The sequence below is a fragment of the Chamaea fasciata genome, unplaced genomic scaffold (assembly GCF_029207755.1).
Source record: "Chamaea fasciata isolate MVZ Bird 193981 ecotype frontalis unplaced genomic scaffold, bChaFas1.0.hap1 SCAF_7, whole genome shotgun sequence".
Classification (NCBI taxonomy): domain Eukaryota; kingdom Metazoa; phylum Chordata; class Aves; order Passeriformes; family Sylviidae; genus Chamaea; species Chamaea fasciata.
The window spans coordinates 28628543-28649793 of record NW_027094092.1 but is presented as its reverse complement, the minus strand read 5'-3'; the positions used below and the strand labels follow the sequence as shown (position 1 = coordinate 28649793).

Sequence of the window (21251 nt, the reverse complement as noted above, 5' to 3'; positions counted from 1 at the left end):
TGCATGCAAGCAAGAAAATGATTTCACGGACTAAAGCTTTTTTCCTGCACACACATCTGCTAATGTGCCCTTAGCCCTGACCTGTAATGTTTCCTGACAGCCCATCTGGGGATGCTGTACCTGTACCAGCTTCACTGATGGCCTCTGTGCTCTTCCCATCCCACAAGCCTCCCTCCACTCTCCCCAGCCTGGGCTGCATCCCTCCAGTCCTCCCCAGGGCACCCCTCTTGTCTCCTGCACTGCTGCTCTGCACATCACGCTCCTTATGGGGCCAAGCCAGGCCACCTCACTGCCCTTGGCATCTCAGGTAGTCTCAGAGGCTTAACATGTGTACTCGTACAGGGAACTGCTAAAATTAGCTCCGCAGCCAAATCCAAAATAGCAGTCCCAAGTATCCCTTACCTAACCCTTGCATGGTGTGATTGTGGACAAACACGTGTGCCTGCAGATAAGGGGGCTGTGACGCTGACTCACCCAGGAGGACCCAAAGCCTTTAGCTCTGGATATCCCTGTTCCTCCTTCACTGGGGTTTCTCTGCCCTGAAGGCTTGGTTTTGACTAGGTGGTCAAAATTGCATACATGAACTCTGCCTCCCTTGCCAACCCCGAAAATTTAGACCTGCATTTTAAAAAGCTGCTGAAAATAAGCCATGTAATCTGCATGTTTTTGGTGTACTTTGAGGTCAAATTCTGCTGGGACGTGCATGTTGCTGTGGGTTACAGATCAGGAATTTCATTATCTACATTACCTGCGTTAACTCCAAAAAGCTTAAAGCAAGAGGAACCAGGCTTGGGATTGAAGCAGACCAGCAATCCAGCAATCCTGTGTTTACAGCAACCTGATGTGCTGAATGTGTGTCCCAGCCCTTTTCTAAACAGTGAAATAACTTTGCTCTGCTGTTTACCTCACTGAGAGCTTTGACTATGCTGCATGCTTTATTCTGGACTTATTCTTCATTAACATAAATCCTTTCTAATCAGTATCCCTAAAGACTCAGAGAGGGCACTGTGTAGATAGGAGGATCCTTGTTAAAGGCCTGGGATTTAGAGAGGGAGTTGAAATGAGGGAGGGGAGGATGAATTTTGAGGAGACTCTCAGTCACACAGCAGGGCAGTCACAGGATGATAAAGGCAAAGAGAACACACTGTCTCCACCCCCTGCACACTCAAAGGTGACCAAGAAGCGACCATATGAAACACAGGCTCACTTTCCCAAAGAGATAATGGTCCTCCATTTTCCAGATGTAACTGTCCACAGGCTCTGCCTCCAGATTTGCTCACTGAGGTGAGTAATAATAGATTGTGAAGAGATGGAAGCATGGGGTTTTTTATAGGCTAAACAAGGCAGAGATTTTGCAGCATTAACCTGAATGCTATTATTACTGAAGTCAATAGCAATGCTCTTGCAGACTCCAAGAAACTCCTCTCCATCAGGAGAATCAACAACATTCAGCCTAATCACAGAGCTGTGACCAAATTATTAAACCTTGAGGGAATGAGGCAACAGCAATCTAACATTTTTTTGCTATTCTCATCAGCAGCTGATGGAGTTGATGAAGAAGGAGTTTCTTAGCATCTGTCCACACGTTGGAAAACTGCAGCACATGCAACAGTACAGCTTATCTTAAACAGGTATGGATCTTTGTACCAAGTCAAATAATTTCATCAATATTTTGATATAGATAACTTGATGGATCAATCCAAGCTGGGAATCGTTCCTTCTTTGCAGTTTAACCCTTCCTCTGTGACTCCCAGTTAAATCCTCCCTCTGGGCACAAAGCTTTCCCATCAGAGGTGCTGACACTTGATTAGAGGGAGTTGTGCTATGAGACCCGTCTGCACCGATTGTGTTGGAAGGGCTGAGAAGACTTCAGACAAAATCCTCCCAAGCCAGGGAATGCCAACCAGCTGTTAACAGTGTTTGCCAGCCATCTGTACTCCCATTTCCAGAAAAGTTGTATCTTTTGGGGGACATGCTTTCTGAAGCAAAACTTCATATGAAGGTTGGCAGTCCTTTTTATGAAACATGACCCTCAAGACTCAGCCTTCAAGCATCAGCCCTGAGGTTGAATCTTCTTCCACCACGGTGCCATGAGCTGAATTCTCACAAGCTGATTCCCAGTACCCCTCATGTAACATATTTTTCTAAATGCCATTTGCACCATTATCTGCAATCAAGTGAAATCTTCCAAACTAGCCTCACTTGCCATTCAGGCTGTATCAACACTAAGATTAGCCAAAATTTAAGCAGAAGAGCAACTTCATCCAGGGAGCGCAAAGCAAGTTTTTCTCCTGTAATCCAGGGCTGTGGAAAAAGCGTGAAAGCTGATGTGTGAAGAAAGTATTACTCCAAAATCTTGCTGGGATAGCAGAAAAATCCTCATTCTGAGTTGTGAGCTGACACAATAGCAGAGTTGCTATGAGAGCAAGAGTCAAACCAACAGACAGCATCTTGTCATAAAGGAAGAGACTCATTTCCCTGCAGGAACCCTTTAAAAAGATGCTGACACAAGGATGTCCAGAAATGTGGTTCAAGGTGCAGGGAAGTTTCAAAACCCTGCAACACTCAGTAAACAGGGATTCAGTTTACATGACTTTGCATATGGAGGAAAAGTGAGACAAGAGGGATTTGAAGATTAATTTCTTAGAAACGGAGAGGACAAAAAAGGTCAGGAAACCTGGGAAATGGCCAGGAGGATAGAGAAATGCAATATTTCCCATCCTGGCCAACCAAAGAATGTGAGTCTCTTTGATTTCTTTTTGCTCACACTCATCCACTTTGATATAACAAGCTTGCAGCAAGCACCATCTTTGCCAGTACTCTGCACATCTGATATGCCACTACTGAGTCAGTACTGGTCGTCATCACAGGCCAGGCTGGCAAGATACCAATCTTTGATCTGTTCTCATATCTTTGAATTATTGGAGCACATCAACAAAAAGAGCTGCTATAGTAAAACTACTTGATGTGACTTGTTTGGATGATCAGAAAGACTTTGAAAAACTCCAGCTAGAGAAAGTGATTGATGAGAAAGAACAGATGACTGTGAGACAAAGTAGATACAGCATTTATGTTGCAGGAGTAAGTGGTCAGCTCTCCTTACAGCCAGGGTTAACAACTGAGTATCCCAAGGCTCAAAGTAGCATGAGTGACGTAACTGGGGATGAACAGTGAGGTGCAGCATCTGCAGATGATGCAAAATGTTCCAGTTCAAAGTCTGTATCAGTGGCTGTTCTGCATTCTGCAAGCCCTGGTCAACATGAACACAGGCATGTGTTTGGACCACCACAGGAACACTTCTAAGTAGAGATGATTTTTCCTCCAGTAAGGTGCTAGCAGGTGCAGAGAGCAAGAGCAATAGGATGAATTTCGTGCTGAGTACTGACCCTCACAGAGACCCTCCTGGAGACCCCTGTACCCCACAGCTCTGATCAGGGCCAAGGAGAAATTCCCTTGACTGGAGGTGACTGCTTTGTATTGGCAGGTGTACAGGACAGCACAGACAATAATGCAAATCAACTGTGTGGTAGCAAGCCCTGCTCCCACCTGTCATCCTCCTCCCCTGCATGCCTGTCAGGAACCACTGCCACTGCAGCCTGCAGTAGTGGGGGTACCCTCAGGGACAGCACACTGGGTCTGAATAGCACCAGGCTCCGGACTAAGTTCTGCATCCCAAAATAAACCACTCAAACTCTGCCCCAGGCTGCTTTGAAAAGCACATACTACTTCTCCCTGCCATAAGTTCTGCCATCACTTCAGGGAACATTTCACCCCGATTTCATCACTGCCACCTAGTTTGTATCCCCAAGGTAAGCTAGGAGCTGCCCTCTGCATGGAGAAGTTCTGGGCCCTCAGCACAAAGCTATGGTAGTGCAGGCACAACTAGCTGTCTCTGCATGACCCAGATTGCAGATTACTTCCAAACATGACTACCATTCATCTGAGATGCCAAATGCCACCCTGCTTCCAGAGGAGCCAGGAAAGGTTTTGAAGATGCTGCAAGTAGCTGAGAGCATCAATCCTCCTACAGCACTGAGGCACAGGCTCAGAGTGACACAGCTAAGTGAGGAGGAACAACAAAATGAGGACACACTGTCAAGAAAACGGCATCTTTTGCAGCACTATGAAAAAATGCCAAAACCCAGAGAGACTCTACCTCAAAGCTACCAGGCCTGGGCCCCCAAGGAGAGGCAACAGCTGTGCTTTGCCCTTGCCGTGTGAGTCACATGGGGGTACATCCATCACCACAACAAAACCCAGCAAAATCCCGGCTAGGTGACTGTGGTGTGGGATTTTCCCCGTCTGTGGGCACAGGGAAATGGCAGCACCTACATGATGCTGGCAGGAACACGTGTGCTGGAGTCAGCACGAGCATCCCTTCCCAAAGCCGCACTGCACGTCGCATGATGCCCGAGCATATGCAAGCCCGTGCACGGCCTGGGCTGCCTCCTCTCCGCCGGGAGCCAGCTGCTCATGCATGAATTCTGTGAAGCTGCTGGCCACAGCATCTGCTCTTGATTGCTCACAATGGTCTCTGTGGGAAAGCCTCACATAACTCCTTATTCATCATGCCAGGCACAAGGTGGGCTCATCAGAGATGCCGCAAAGTGCAGCACTACAGAGCTGGGGATCTTTCCAGATGCCCTGGATTTAGTGTAGCGACTGTGCCACCTTGTGCCAGCAACATTTACAAATGCGGTTTAATGTCCAGCCTCTTAGATTTTAAAACCATGGCGCTCTCATTCTGACTTTTCTCTACTGAAGCCAACCAGGGCCCTGCATCCCCTCCCTGGCACGGTCCTTTACTTCCTTCAGGCAAAAGAGGGTCTGTCCAAGAGTGTGCCCTCACCTCCTGGCCTGCAGGCTCTGTGCTGAAGATCAATTTAGTCCAGCTCTGACCTCTTCTCTGCCTGTTGCAAATCAGACAATCACACTGACTCGAGCTGATATAGATGTAAATAAGAGACCTATGATACAGCAAACTGGCTCTGTAGTCCTAGTAATAATGAGGATGTTTTACAACTAGTCCACTTCAGAGGCCATTTGGATTTTTTTCAAACACTTGTTCTTATTCAGCCAAGTGCAACGTGACCTGTGTAGGAAAAAGAAATATGGGACTTCATTAAAACAGCCCATTTCTGACTCTGTATTCTGATTCTGCTCATTGTTTAGAAAAGGATGCAGGATTTGCAGAGAACAACCAGCTGAGAAAAAATTCACTGTGTTGCTCCAAGCTGCCAAGTGCATAAGCAGGAGAAAGCCAGGGGCCTGTGATTTTCCTCCTGGACCTGCTGAGATGGAGGCGGGAGACCCATAGATGAGAAGGGACACATGTGGAGAGGAGACCCCAGTGTGGTTCTAGGACTGAAGACGTTGATCCAGGACTGAACATTTGGCCTTCACAATGCCCAAGAAGAAATGAGTGCACTGTGGGTATAGTGAACAGATACCTACATGGAAGCTGTGGCATTACATAGTTCTTTTATATATGGAAAAAAGTAGTAAAATAACTAGTGGCTACAAGCTGAGGCCAGACAACTTCTACCTAGAAGCCATGCTCACATCTTTACCCTGGAGGGCAGCTGATTGCTGGGACATATTCCCATGGGATACGGCAAGGTTGATCACTGCTTCTACTCAAGGCCAGTTGGACTTCGGTGAAGACTGAGGGCCTCTGCTTGACCAAGTGAAACCTGATATCCCTCATTGCCTGTGGGCTGCAGGAGGCAGTCTGACAGTATTAAAATATGGGTTTACATTTTACAAGTCCACGGATGCTGTACGATACTGAAATGCTAACATAACCTGTGTCTATCCTGAACATCCTACGGAGTAGTCTATGGGAGCCTGGACTGGCCAGAGGGCAGCTGCTATGCTGGGGAGGTAAGAAATAGAAGACATTTCAGCAAGGCAAAGCTGTGCTGTGCAGTGCTCAGGCAGCGGCCAGGTGTCCCATCCCGACAGCAGCACCTGAGAGCAGAAATAAGCCTGCGGGCACACACATCTGGCTCTACTCTGCAACAGGGACCCAGAAGGTGGATTTGAATTCCCTTTTGTAAAGCGTCTCTGTTTAAATCTTGACCCTCCCAGGTCATCCCAAAGCTAGTGAAGCCAGTGGCAAGACTTCGTGAGAAAGGGGTCAAACACATATAGGACAAGGACAAAGATAGATGTAGGCAAGACACAACCGTAAGTCTGGGTTTATTCCAGCTATGAATCCTGGTCTGCTGGGGAGATCCTGGGTCTCACTGCTGATGAAGCAGGACCTCAGTAGAGCTTCGCACCCTCTGCATGACAGACTGTGACTGTCTGTGACACATTAAAGGGGATTTCAAATGCAAGACATGAAGAACCATTTAAAAAAAAAAAAAAGCAAGCCAAGTTACTTCACACCTTCTCTCTTCTCCTATGGACTTTTCACCATCCTTCTTAGTGACCCAAGAGCACCAAAACAGTGCCACTGGAGGCAACAACAGAGGGAAGGACAGGGGGAGTACAGGAGGAGCTGAAGGGGGCAGCCATGCATTAGACCCTTCTCTTGCTTTTCACATTCCCCAAGGTCCTGGCAAAGAAGCAGGAGCAGGGAGAACAGCAAAGGTGTGCTCAGAACAAAAAACAGATCAACACAAGGAAACCCAATCAAAATAACACAGCCTCTGAGATTCAAGCATTGCACAAAAGGAGGATCAGAAGTAAGCTAGGCTCTTAAAGGCAGAGATGACACCGAAACAGGGTAAGAGCAAGAATACAGGAGGGCAAAGAGTAGAAGTCGATCCCTCTACAGGAGGAGGAGAAAAGGAGGAAGGGTAAGGAGGAGAAAGAAGGTTATATTTTCTGGATTTGGGGTTTGGATACTTGATTCTGAATTTTTTTCTTTTTTGCATTTTTTTCATAAAGGATCTCACACCTGATATTCCACGTTCCATCCATTGCGGTTCACCAAGGGCAATGAAGAAATTCTCCTGCCTTTCGTATTCCTCCTCATCTACTATCTTAACCCTTATGGTCTTCCTGTAGGGACAACAAGAGAGACAACCGTGTACAGCGGGTCAGCTGGCTGGAGGCGAGGCGGCAGCGGCGGCGGCAGCAGCGGGGGCTCCTGGCACGCAGCCCCTCCCCACTGGGGCGGTGTGCGTCGGCCTGCCTGTCGGACACGGCATCCTCGCAGCGGCTCCTTGGGAGCGGGGGTGTGAGGGGCAGACGGGGCTGGCAAGGGGTGAGGAGGGAGGGAAAAGTGGGAGGAGGACCTTGCTGATGGTTAGTGGAAGGCGACTTCTGCAGCGCATTTTTTTTCAGTGTCAGATGGTAATGGAAAGGGTATCAGTTGCCTGAATAGCACCAGGGACCACCACCCTGAGCTACCCACTGCGTTTTAGCTGGAAGACCAATTTCTTCTTACCATTAATAATAAATATAGTGATAATACCCTCACAATTAATAATAAATCTGCAAGGACTCTGGGCTGGGAACCTGAGGAGAAGAGAGAGATACATTCCCCAGTGGGGTGAGGTAGGTCTCTGCCAGTGGCTACAGCTCCACCAGCTGCTAAGGAGGCTGATGGTTCTAACTCCCATTTTAAAAATGGCACATCTTATTGCTTTCTCTCCTTGATAGTATCTACCTCATCCTCCTGTCCTGTTCCTCAAATGAGGACGTAGTCTTCCCAGGGGATGGACAGCTTTGCTGGGACCTCACAGGGGACACAATGGGACAATGCCTCCAAGGCTCAAAAGGAAATGCCTGGGCACTGGAGCAGGTCTAGCCTCTTCCCCCTGAGGCCAGTTCATCTGGCTCCCTCCAGTACCCCTGCAAAGCACACAGCTGCTGCGAGCCCCCAGGCAAACCAAAGTGGGGACCAGCTCTTCCTTGCCCTCGGCTCCTGCTCCCACAGTTGCTCTGTGACAACCAGACCAGGGGTTGCACAGCCTTTGCCCACTGCTTCTCAAAAGTCACAGAGCTGCTTCTCTGCCAAGCCTCAATTCCTGTGTTTTTCTAAGATGGGTCTGACAGGAACTACCCATAGGACCAGGACTGGGTGATGATCTCCTAAGATGCTGGAAGTGTTTCTAGCCAGCATCTTCCCACTGACACTACAAAATTTGCTTGGGCCCTCCAGTGGGGGTGGCAGAAGGTTCCTCTCAAGTCACCAGAGAAATATGGACAAGCAAGACTGCTCTCCATCGTTCTCTCTCTCCTCCCCTCACCACTTTGCCTCTTGTCAGCCCCAGCACCACTCCCCACGCCACCCCATGGGTACCATGTGACACAGTGTGCGCGCACAGCAGTGTTTAGGGCAGAGCAGTTGGAGACAGAGAGACATCAGAGGAAGAGAAGAGGAGGAAGGAGATGGAGAGAGGAGGAAAGAACGTTAATGTTAGTCTGCAGGGCCAGTACTACACCTTTCTGTAAACTCATATCCACCATGCGGGGGCTCATCAGCTCAATGAAGAAATTCTTGGTTTTTTCATACTCCTCATCATCAATTACCTTGATGTGAACTGTTTTGCTGTGGATGGAAAAATAATAAGGGTCATAAAGGGGAGAGGGGAACAGAGAAGCAAAAGTCAAGGAAGAACGGAGTTAAATGGGTACATTAGAGAGTCAAAGTTTTCTCACCCACTGAACAAACTCAACAGGGCCCTCTGAGAAAGGCTAAAGGCCCCCTTCTGCAAGTGGCACTGGCCAATTTTTGTTTAACCCAAAGGCAGAATGGCAGGTCAAACTACGAAGTGAAGTTTGACAAAAACAATCCCCCAGCAAACTGGCTCAGGGCTCAGCCTGTGGGCAGTGAGGTCTGATGGCCAGCAGAGAAGCAGGCTTCCCCCATCCTGTTACCCCTGTGCACACACACACACACATGTACAACAGCAGCCACACAAGCACACACACCCTGCTGGCACCGTGCTGCTGCCTCAGCTTCATTGGTCTGCTCTGGGAAGTGCTGGCTGCTGGAGCAGCTGGGCAGCAAATCCTGTCTCTCCTTTAGCAAATTTCTTACAAGTTCTCGTACCATTTTGTAGGAAAAGAAGAGCTCGCTGTGCCATGGTTTCCTTCACAGCAAATACATGCCTTGTGCAGAGGTTACTGTCCCACAACTTTCACACCCAAAGAGAACAAGAGAAACAAGTCAAAGATTCTGCCAACCCACTGCCTCCTTACAGCCAGGTTCCACTGACTGTTGCAAGCTCAAAATGACCCCTGCGCTCCCCTCATTCTCCCAGGGGCTGCAAAGGTTTATGCAATCCCATCCCTCACTTGTGTCTGAAGAGATTGCTGCTTTGGTTCCAAACTGGTATAACATCCTCTTAAATACAACATAGTCTGCACGTGTAACTCCTCTGAATGGGCATCCACTTGCCATCTTGAGGCTCCTGGACTTCTAGCTCACCCCAACCCCAAGCTGGAACTGCATTTTTTAAACCAGAAGTTGGTTCCACATAAAAAGTATTTCCCTTACCTCAAAACAACTGCCCCAAGAGCCACCATGCAAGTTGCCCCTCCTGCCAGTGAAAGATCCTGTTTCCCACAGCTCTGTACCCACACATGGCCCTGCAGCAACAACCTCCTCTTTCTTCCTGCCCATCCTCAGCAGTCAGATCAGGCCCAGGTGCACGTTGAACACAATCAGTCTTGACTGGCAATGGGAGGGAAGAGAAAAGCAGGACTGGCAATCACAGTCACTGGCAATCTGGAAAGATAGACCCAAATTCAAATCTCTATGTGCCTCAGCCTGTAGCCTTTGGCATTAAATATACCCTGTATCTTCGATCTCACAACACTTCAGAAAACAAGCAGCCCAGCCCTGCACCCTGGGGATGCTCTGATCCCCACCCTGGGGATGCTGCCACAGCCAGCAGCCTCTGGAAAATCACCATTTCAGCACAGATTAGGAGAATCATCACTTGCATTCCTACTGATACCATTAATGATTACCAAATTACTTGGTCATCCTACAATTTGACCCTCAAGTTGTAATTGCTCCTGCACTCCAGCTGTGGAAATCCTGTTCCCTGTGCTGACTTTGGTCTTGATCTTGATCCCAACTCTTCTCTTTCAAATGATGGCACAGGGGTAGGAGTAGAGTTTGGACAATGTCTGCCTATCCATCGGTACAGGAATATGCAAGAAAAATCACCTTCAATTCTTCTTTCTGAGCGAAATCAGCTTTATTTTTGCTAGTGTTTGCTCTACCCATACCCTGCACCAATGCCAGCAAGCCTCCTTTCCCTTCTCTAGACTCCTTCAATCTCTGCTAATCCAGGCTGAAAAATATTAAAAGGTCTATCTCTGGTGTAAATGTTGCTGCTCTGCTAAGACCTCATCATGATGACTTTTTGTTGCATTTTTGTTGGAGATGTTGCATTTGGCTTTTGAACCAGATGTTATCAGGGCCCCTGATAGTTTGCCAAGCTTGTTCAATTTGCTGAGTTAAATCTACAGCTGATTCATAGCTCTGATCTTTTCCTTGCTCATTACTACAAAACAGAAGGTGGGGTTTCCAAAAGCAGCCAGTGCTTCCTGGACGTGGGTTGCTTTTAAAAATGTTTTTCATAAGTAGCATTGCTTACGGTTTTTCCATTCTAGAAGCTTCAAAACACTCAGTATTACTTGTCTGCAAAACTCTGGAAAAAACTCCACACACCCTGTTTCCTGGGGGTCAGCTTATGTACTGCAACAAAGCTATTCTAAGGCTTCGTACAGTTAATATTATGCATGCAAACTATTTGAGTTTGCTTCCATACAACCAACCTTCCTTCCTTCCTTCCTTCCTTCCTTCCTTCCTTCCTTCCTTCCTTCCTTCCTTCCTTCCTTCCTTCCTTCCTTCCTTCCTTCCTTCCTTCCTTCCTTCCTTCCTTCCTTCCTTCCTTCCTTCCTTCCTTCCTTCCTTCCTTCCTTCCTTCCTCTGCATACACATTTTGTTCAGCACAAGGAACTCTATATGCCCTACCAAGTAGTTGCACAGTGCTGAGGCTTCCTTAGGGTAGTCTTTTTTTTAATGTAAAAAAATCAGTTCAAGGAAAAGAAAGAAAAGTTGCTGGGGGTCCCTAGAGGCCAGCATGGCAAAGTGCTGGCTTTGCAAAAGCAGGTTCCCTCCAGTCAGGAACACAAAACTTCTAGGCTCCTAGATCAACTCAGCTCTGCTACAAATTGGACCATTAGCACACACTCAAGCATAAGGTGGCTCTTCCAAAAACAGTCAGAATTTGATGACCAATCCAGTAACTTCCTGGTCTCCTCCTTGGCTACAAGCTTTTAAAGAGAAAAGAACCTTTTACCCAGCTCTGAAACAACAGGTGAAAGACAGATCAAAGCAACAGGCCAAAGTCAGCATGGACACCAGCGGGGCCTGGCACCCCCCCTCCCCATCTGACTGAATCCCAAAGGAGGTGGTGCCCGACCTCTCCAGCTTTGCTGAGCAGCAGGTCCTCCACCCCATTAAAGCCTTGGGGACACAGCAGGAGCCCGGAGGTGATGCTTGGGGACCCAGATGGGGTGGGATGGGGATGATGGGAGCCAAACTAGAGCCAGTGTCAGCTCTCGCTCCAGAGTCAGTGTGTTGCCAGACCTCTCTGTGCAAGGAGGAAAGGAGCAGGGCAGAAGCTGGCAAGGACTGTGCAGTGACACAGGGAGGTGGGCAAGAGCTCACAGACCCAGTGCCCCATAATGGGGAGTAGTTAACCTTTCCCTGGGATTTTGTGGCAAAGGGAAGAGCAGCATCCCTGCTCCCGGGCCACTCTGCACAGATGGGGGCACAGCGCTGGGTTTGCTCCCTTGAGGGGAAGTGCCCTTCTCTCAGCTGGCTGCTCCCGTGACTGTCACCACAGAAAGATCAGTGCTGATGGAGGGGGAGTAGTGGTGGCCCATCAGGCCACCTCTCCCAGTCCATTGTGGCTGGTGAGGGCTGCCCTTTCCCCTGCTCTGCAGCTTCCCTACTTCTGTGAGCATTTCACCCGTCTCCAGGCCTTTGAAAGCAACCATAAATACAGCTGCATCCTGAGCTGTCATAAATTGTCTGGAGGCCAAAACACAGATTGCTCCCACACAATCTCATCTCTCACCTACAGCCACACTGAGAGCTGCCTCCTCGGAAGGCATGGAGAGTGGAGGAGATGGATGGAGAGAAGGGCTGGAGTGTAACACTGCCCCAGGAAGACGTCACGTTAATGTGAGAGATGTGACAGAAGGACACCGAGAGGCAGAGAGCGCGTGGGAGCGGCAGGCTTGGGAACATTTTGCTGCAAGAACATCATGACAGCTTCTTGAAATTAATGGAGGCAGAGGCAGGCACAAGAGGGGCAGGCCGTGCAGCAGCCCTGATGGGCATGCTCACCATGATGGGAAGCAAGGAATCTGAAGCCTACCTTGCTCAGATGAGCAGCTTTCATTCCCCAGCTCCTGGCCACTTCTCATGGGGAAAGGAGGACACCTTCCAGCCTTCCCCATTCTCTCTGACAGTTTGACTGGGGCCAAGACACACCTCAGACAGCTCAAAAGCAGAGAACAACAGAGACCATCCAAAAGCCTCCCCTGGGAGCATGGAGTCACTCTGCAAAACACAAAGCCCCACTGCCAGCACCAAGCCACAGCATAGTCCAATCTCAACACCTGCATGAGCACAGTGATGGGAAGGGCTCTTTAATTCAGGGCTCAGTGCAGCTTTCAGCAGACCAGCAACGCCTTCAATTTGGCCTGTGACACAGCAGGGCAAGCCAAAACCTAGCACTCCCAGGGAACATCTGGCCACACAGAAGTCAAGATAGCTGCTCACTTGCGTCTTTTTCTCTGAGGTCATTGCAAGTTGCCATCCAATAGCCTTTTGATGAATGCAGTCCAGGCTCTGCTTTCAACATACATTTAAAAACAATCACTGGTTTTAAAAGTCAGGGATGGAAAAGCTCCTCTGGGGAGCAACATTAAGAATGAGATTTCCCTGAGTAAGCAACAGAAGATGAAATGAATAGACATCGATCTTCTCCTAAAGGACTTTGTGCACATGATGTTGCTAAATTCCCCATCTGGGAAGTACAGAGGATAATCTATAAAATCATTTTATTTGACAACACGTCCAGTTCCAACACATAAGGCAACAACTGAATGGTTATTTGATTAATGTGCTAGAAAATACTGAGTATCTCTTTGTGTGGACACTCTCATTTGCAGGAATTATTGCTGAGAAGGTTAAGAGGATGTGTCTGTGTGGGTCTGTGTGACTTAGGAATGTGAAACAACTCTAAAAAGAATGCAAGTCAGGAGATGTCACATAGTGTATACCACTGAAACAGGCAGGGCTGTGCAAGGGCACAGTTTAGAGTCCCTGGTGGGACGCTGCTAGCCAGGATGAAAAGCAGCCAGGACAGTAAGATAAACATCCCTGGGGCAGTAAGATGTACCAGGAGATGTTCAGTAACTCATTAATGTGAATCATTAGTACATACATCTTGGGTCAAGCCATTGTGTTCTTGACAGATCTTGATATACCCAAATCTTCATCTGATTTGCTGTGGGTGCAGGTTCCTGCAGTGTGAAGTTCAAAGCATGTGGTACCATCAGTACCATCATTGAATCATCTGATTCTTCCCCAGAGCTCTGCACTGGTTGGGATTTCACTGTGAAGCTACAAATAGCGCCCAGCTACCATGCCAGAAGACCTCATAGAGCAGTCACAGGATCATAGAATATACTGAGTTGGAAGGGACCCACCAGGCTCATCGAGTCCAATTCCTGGCCCTGGGCAGGATACCCCAAAACAATCACACCATGTGCCTGAGAGCATTGTACAAATCCTTCCTGAACTGTCAGGCTTGGTGCTGTGACCATTTCCCTGGGGAGCTTGTTCCAGTGCTCAGCTACCCTCTTGGTGAAAAACTTTTTCCTGATATGCAACCTAAACCTCCCTTGACTCAGTTTCATGCTTTTTCCTCAAGTCCTGCCATTGATCACAAGAGTGAAGAGATCAGTACCTGATGCTTCCCCTCATAAGGATGCTGAACACCACAAAGAGGTCTCCCCTCAGTCTCCTGCAGGCTGAACAGACCAAGTGACCTCAGGCACTCCTCAGGTGGTTTCCCCCCCAGACCGTTCACCGTGGCCCTCCTTCAGACACTCTCTAATTGTTTAATGCCTTTTTTATATTGTGGTTCCCAAAACTGCACAGAGGACTCAAGGGGGTGCCACCCAGTGAAGAGCAGAGTAGGACAATCACCTGCTCTGACTGGCTGGCAATGCTGTGTGCTTGAGGCAGACCAGAAGGGACTAAATAAAGTTATAAATACTGGGGATCTGTCTTTGCCCAATTCACTGGGAGGTGAATATTTAACACAGCAATGTGACAGTGCTCACAGGAAAGGTGAAGAAGCCAGGAAAAGAAGCCTCATTTGATGCCCATGGTCATGAAGTTGTGCATCAATAACCAAGAGTAACAAACTGAGCAATTTTGAAGCAAAGAATTATATTGTCACATAGCACAGAAAAAGGCAGGAAGTGTTTGAAGGGCAGAATCATTAGATCCAAAAGCAGATTCACTAAACTCACCAAGGAGATGCTGAGTGATCTTAATTTCAAGAGAAAATCATGGTAATTTAAGAACCAATGCAGATTATGACCAAGACAGGCATGTTGTACTTTGGTCTTAAGATCATGTTTATGAAAGAAGATTTTTTTGATTACCATGGAGATTATGTGGGAGCAGGGGGGACAGGTTTTCAAGCATGCAGCTGCAGCCACTGGCAATGGTCACAGTTTGTTCTAGCAGAAAGGTCTGAACTGAAGGTGCCTCTAAGGTCTGATTAGATGCTGGTACCAATTAACTAAGCAGGAGTCAACAGGATAGATGAACTGTCAGAACACAGTTTTGAGCAGATCACTGACGTGCACGTGGGTGATGTTTGAATTACAAAAGATCTGGTGCCGGTGCAGAAGCTGGAGACAAGCCATGGCAGGCCAGCTTCCAAGAACTGGCTGTGTTGTTCATGAGGACCTTGGAAGAGCAGCCGTGCAAGAGTTATCCTACTTCGTGTGGCAAGCACATGGGGGACAACCCCAACAGCTTCACTACCGGCCAGTCAGCTTTGAAGTAACATAGTCAGTAGCTATCCCCAGAAAATGAGTTTTTTCTCTTCTGTGTTTTCTCTTTTGTTGTCAAGTTGGTTTATGGGATAACCAGATGGTAACTAATTATCTTTTAATCAAAATTACCTGATGAATTATTATAATAAATTATCATCTTATCATTAAAATAACATTCTTTGCAGTGCTAATCACTATATGCCCTATATATTTCTCCTGTCAAGCCCAAAGCCGTACAAGGAAGTCAGTTGATACTTCCATACTTTAATTTCTATATCCATGCAATGCCCATGGATCCTTATTTCTCACAGGGACTTGATAGGGGACAGTCCCCACTTGCTTTGAACTCCTAACGTGGAAGATGCTACAGTGACGCAATCAGAAAGAAGGTGAGGGAAGAGAGCAGAGAGAGCTTGAAGTGGTGGTGGAAGTACCGTTTATTCATCTGAGTATCAAATTAATCTGGCTTCATCTGACATGGTTCCCATTGGAAAGAGCTGTGCACTTCTGTAGGGCACCTCCTCTCCCTTGCTAAAGTTTATTTACATCATGAGGGAGCTAAAAGACCTCAGAAAGTATGTCTGCAAACAACTATCAGGCTGCCTCTGGGCAGAGCCATTCCCACCAGGCCATTCCTGACAAGTAGGTGTTGCCCAACTGCTTTCTAAAAGCCACATTACAAAGATGGTTTTCTGGATGATCTTTCCCTATATTCAACTCTTTACCCCTAGAAAGTCCTTTGTAATGCTCACCTGTAGGGCTTTCCCAACACCCACCCAGACTGACAAGGCAGGAGGGGGAAGAAGCCTTTGGCACTGCCTCCTGGAGTGGCTCCCTGCATCCCTGCTGTTCCTCCCACACAGGCAGAGTCTGAGACTGGCCCAGGAGACCCAGAGCCTTTCTGCAAGCTTCTATCCCTGCCAGCCCTGTGCATGCAGCACATGAGGGATCTCTGCTCCACTCCTGCAGGGGCCACAGCCAGAAACACCCACCTCTGCTACAGCAGCTCACAGGCAGGGGTAAAAGGTCTGCTGGAGAAGACAGCATGCAAGAAGTGGCTGTACCCCAAGGTGGAGACAATGACCCCAATCCAAAGCCTTGTGTGACCCTTCATGCCCACCCCCTGGGACTGTGTGAGACAATGTACAGGACTACCAGGAGCTCGGGGGCTCTGCCTGGCTGGCTGTTACCAGTGTAGTTTGTTCACATCACACCAGATCTCCCAAGGCATAAAGGAGGAAACATTGACACAGAAAGGCATCTTCCCTTTGTGTATTCCTCACGTAATCTTGGCTAATTAGCAAATTGCCTCATGCTTCAATTAGAACTATTGAAAATGCTTTAGTAGCTGACACATGATAATTAAAGGGACATAGCCAAGACTAAGAGCTGTATTTTTTAGTCTTTACTTGTATAAGAAAACTTTTAAGTGTTACCAGTAAAAGATTTATAGTGATAGCTGTTAAAAAAAAAAAATCCAAATTTAAGAAAAAAAAATTAAAAATTGCCTGTTACGGTTTCTCCATCCCAGATGACAACATTAAAGGGGTTTGTTTGTATTTCTGGTCATCTTCATTTTTCAATTTGTGCCTGTTGTGTGCACAGCAGGCCAGCTCTCACTTCCCACTGCCACTCAAGACTGACAAGAGACATGAAATGCTGTCAAATTCACATGACAGTGTTTCACACCTGCTTTGTACCAGTGCAAATAACTGTACCAGCAATGAAAAATCAGAGCTGCTAAGCTGCAAGTGAGCCCATTAAGCACTTCCATGCCATGCAAAAAAAATCCTTAAGTGTCTGACATGCTATTCAGTGCAACTCAAGAGGTGTGGTATATTCATGTATCAGCCATGGGAACCACCACTGGAGCTAGTGAATGGCAAATTCTCTCCACTCTCAAGTCTCACACTCAGCTTGTAAGCCCTGAAGCACCAAAAAATGCTCCATGAGTTTCCATAATGCAGTCAGCCCTGTCAGACAAGATACCCAAAGCACTCTATATTTCACTTTCTTCAAAGATGATAAAATGCTCTAATATACAGGGTTCTTAAAGGAAAGGTGCAACAGTTTGTTTTTAAGAATTTCTGCAAAAAAAGGAAAATCAGAGTTTGTTAAGCCCCCCTTCTCTCAGCTGAGTCCATGTTGCTTACCAACTGAGCTATGTAAGTTAGGTTGTACAAGCATAACAACCGAGCTCCATGAGTTTTCTTTTCTTTATTCAGTTCAGTGAAGCTACTTGGGTTCAAATATTGAAGCTGTGTGTACAGACACATGTGAGCCCTTGTCTGGCCTGCTCCAAGTCATATTCTTCTTGCGGACCCTATAAGACTTGATGCTTCAAGGCCAGGGGAGAGCAGACAAAATTTCAACAGCCTGTGGAGCTTTTTGTTGAGGTCTGTACAATAAATACATGTCCTGTACAAGCAATAGTTCAACTTGGCAGCCCATAAAGCCAGACAGCTGAGGTGGGTATCAGCCTGGTGTCGGTGCAAAGCAGAGCTAGGGCCCTGGGCACAGACATTTCTCCCCTCCCTACCTTGGGAAGATTCTCAGTGGAACAGCTTCACTGAGGAGATTCTGTGCCCTTTTTCTCTTAGAAAGGAATTTCAGAAGGAGCAAAACATCAACCACAACCATACTGTGAGGAGGGAGGAAGGGAGGAACAAAAGGATGGACATAGGGAAAGACAGAAGGAGGAAGGGAAGAAGAGTAGGAAGGCAGGCAGGCAGGCCGGAAGGCAGGCAGGCAGGCAGGAAGGAAGGACATCTATTCCTTACTAAAGGTCTTTGAATACTGCTTCCATCTGAGTCTAATGCACCACAGTAAATGCCTATGATATCAAAATGCATCACGGGTATCAATGGCCAAAAAAAAAAGTACTAGAGATCTTTTGTTTGCTCTCGAAAATGGCTCCAAAGGTTGACAGGGTGCAGGACTGGCAGTGCCCTGGACAGGACAGGGCAGGCTCGACTACCTCAAAGCCTCTTGAGATATCCTGAGCAAACACAAAACTGGGATTCAGCTGGAAGTGATCCTGTCCCATCACAGTGCTGCTGAATTCCACCTGCAAGACAGACACTTGTCATTGGCTGGTATTGGCACATCAGTGCTTCAAGCTGTCGCCCTTGGTTTTAGACTTTTTGCTGAAGGCATGTAGATTTGGAAGCTATATTTAGATGTCTTCTCTATTCTTCAGCAACAGGGTTGCCATGGAGATGCTGGTGAGGACAAGAAGGTGGGGACGGAGGGGGAGAGGAAGTTGAGGAATGAGAAATACTAGATTCAAAACAACGCTCAGCAGCCTGGGAAGACTTTAAATCCCTCCTAGGGCAAAAACTGCTGAAGCTTGTTAGCTGAAATGAGCCCCTGGCATTGCCTGACAGCATGACCCTGCCATGCATTGCTCAATGCTTTGTCATGGCAGGTTTGAAGAGACACAAGAGGCTGGCCTTCAAGCACTGCTCCTTTGGGAAAGTGTGGCCCCCTTGACCTGAGCTTGCCAGAAACAGAACTCTGGGAACTCCATGTCCTGCTGCTGCCATGCTGCTTCACAAGTTCATACTGACTCCATACTCAGCTCCTGCCATAGCTGGGGTGGCACTGTCTCTGCTGCCAACGGCGGACAGGGAGCTGCAGCTGGGGACAGAGCTGCTCAAGTCTACCCAGAAGCATGGGCAGGGACATGCTGGCACACTGGGGACAAACAACCCAGCACAGGAGCCAGGCTGTGGTGGGAGTGAAGGTGGACTACAGGCAGGGATTACAGGTCCTTGATCTCTGCCTGCCAGCCACATCCCCATTCCCTGGGCTGACACCAGCGCAGGCACAGATGGATGTGCAGATTCATACCTGCTACCTACAACATTGCTCTTTCCAGCAGAGACAACATAGGTGAGATTAAGAGCTCCTCCTAACAGGGCTGTTCAAGATTCACTGTCCTACAATTACTACACTGCTGATGTCCAGGTGTTAGAAAGATAAATTCCTTGTTGATAGAATGTCCTTGTTAAAAGTTTAGGGCTTGATGTGCTTCAGTGATCTCAGACCTAGGGAGAGGTTAACAAAGCTTAGGGAGAAGCATGTACGACTGATAGTGGACACAAAGAATGCAGGATTTCCAAGCCACAAGGATATTTGGCAGAAATCCCAAGATAAGGAAGAAACTAATAAAGCCAACTCAGCAACTGTGCTGAAATTGGCACTGACTGGGCAAAAGATCATTTTGACAAGAGCAGATTGTGACCATCACTCATGAAGGACCAACTCAGGAAACCGATGGACTCAGAAGAAGAGAAAGACTGAGCATGTGGACTAATTAGCATGAGAAGGGATGAAAAGCTGGTAGAGCAGAGCACTGAAATAATTTAACAAATAGACGATAGAATACTAATTAATAAGTGCACTATGGAACTTGTAGCCAATGAACACTAATGCCTTTGTTTGCTAAAATGTATAAAGAGTGAAGTTTTGATAGTCCTTGTGCTAACTTTGTGGATTTGACACCCAGCACACCTTTCTGCACAGGACTGTAAATGAGTCAAATACCTCGACTCTGTGTGTGGATCAGCCGCTTGTATACCAGGTGAAAGAACCTGTTTTGGGACAACAGTGGCAATGAAATTCAGCTTTTCAGGAAAGGTCAGGGCAGTCCCCCCAGTTCCCAGCACAGAAGCTGGCATATCTCAACACTCCACACTTTTCTGGCTCTTGAATGTGACAGCATCCACAGATTTCAGTGCTCACAGCACATCAAAAAGGGTGGAGAGCAAAGCCAACTCTCCCATCACAAATGCCTCCGGATACCAGCCTCGCACGTCCCTCTGTCCCCTCCCTCACCCTGCTCTTCCCACACACCCACGCAGACGGTGCTTTCAGCTCTGCAGGACGGCACTCAGCCCAGCCACTGGAGTTGCACTACATCCAACGCAGCAAGGCAGCAATCTGTAGGAAATTAATGAGCTGCAAACAACGCTGTGCAGCTGCCAGCCTGAAACGAGCCTGCTCTGCACACTGCAGATACAATTATTATATGTGAACAGAAGGAGCTGGAGCCGGAGCTGGGGTGCCTTGGCTCTGGTCACGGGCTTCTTGTGACCAAGATAAAGGGCAGCACAATGAACTGCCACAGCCAAATCAAAGTTGCATATCCAATCATTTACATAGAGCCAAGATACTGCATCTTTATCCAAGGCTCTGTGCATTTGATGGGACTCACAGTTCTCTTCTGTAGCACTGAAAATAGGGCAAAGGACAGTTACACCTTTTCATTTTGCTCCTTGGGGCTGTTTTATTTCTGTTTCTTATAGAGTAAAAACACACTGGGAAAACCAAACAGGGCCATTTTCTGAATATTCAGGAGCTCATTCCTTTGGAGAACCTGCAGATTCCCAGAAGGAGGCCAGCCCTGCTGGGCTTTTACTTTCAGAATCTAGAGCTCTGCACCATTAAAAAAAACACCACCTTATTCATAAACTGAACAAAAATCAAATCATCAGCCATCTTTGCAGTGAACCAGAGTGATTCAGAAGGATGAAATCTAGAAGCAGTGCAACCCTCAAGCCTTGATTAATGATCTAGCTTCAGTTCACAGAGAGATGGGCTACTGCACTGCCTCCCTGCCTTGCCACAGCCTGGCCCTGTGCAGGACAGTCTGGCTCAGCCAGACAGGGAGTGCTGGACACTGGCAGGACCCCATCAAATGGAGCAAGCACACCACAGCCTGCACAGCCTTCACCCACCCACGCAGGTCTTCTAGAGATTTACAGAATCACAGAATGGCCTGGGCTGGAAGGGACCTTAAGGACCATCTAGTTCCAACCCTCCTGCCATGGAAAGGGACACCTTTCACTTGACCAGGTTGCTCAGAGCTCCAATCTGGCCTTGAACACCTCCAGAGTTGGGACATCCACAAATTCTCTGGGCAACCTGTTCCAGTGCCTCACAACCTTAATAACAAAGAACTTCCTCTTAACACCTATTCTAAACCTACTCTCATCCAGTTTGAATCCATTCGCCCTTGTCCTGTCACTTTGTGCTCTTCTAAAAAGTTCCTCTCATCATTCTTGCAGGTTCCCTTCAGGTACTGGTACTGGAAGGCCACCATTAGGTCACCTCAAAGCCTTCTTTTCCACGATGAACAATCCCAGTTCTCTCAGCCTTTCCTCACAGCAGAGATGCTCTAT

General features: G+C 47.6%; 1 protein-coding gene across 4 annotated transcripts in view; it reads right to left on the bottom strand.

Annotated features, from left to right (window-relative positions):
* The window catches only part of SLC8A3 (solute carrier family 8 member A3), a 113674-nt gene that overhangs the window by 15383 nt on the left and 77040 nt on the right, over positions 1-21251 (bottom strand). For 2 of the 4 annotated variants that reach the window (XM_066188198.1, XM_066188200.1), the window contains exon 3: positions 6908-7011. In XM_066188198.1, the coding sequence (XP_066044295.1) occupies positions 6908-7011 (104 nt within the window). Of the gene's footprint in view, positions 1-6907; positions 7012-8399; positions 8507-9457; positions 9498-21251 lie in introns of those variants that run through there. The other 2 variants (XM_066188201.1, XM_066188197.1) reach the window with 2 other exon arrangements.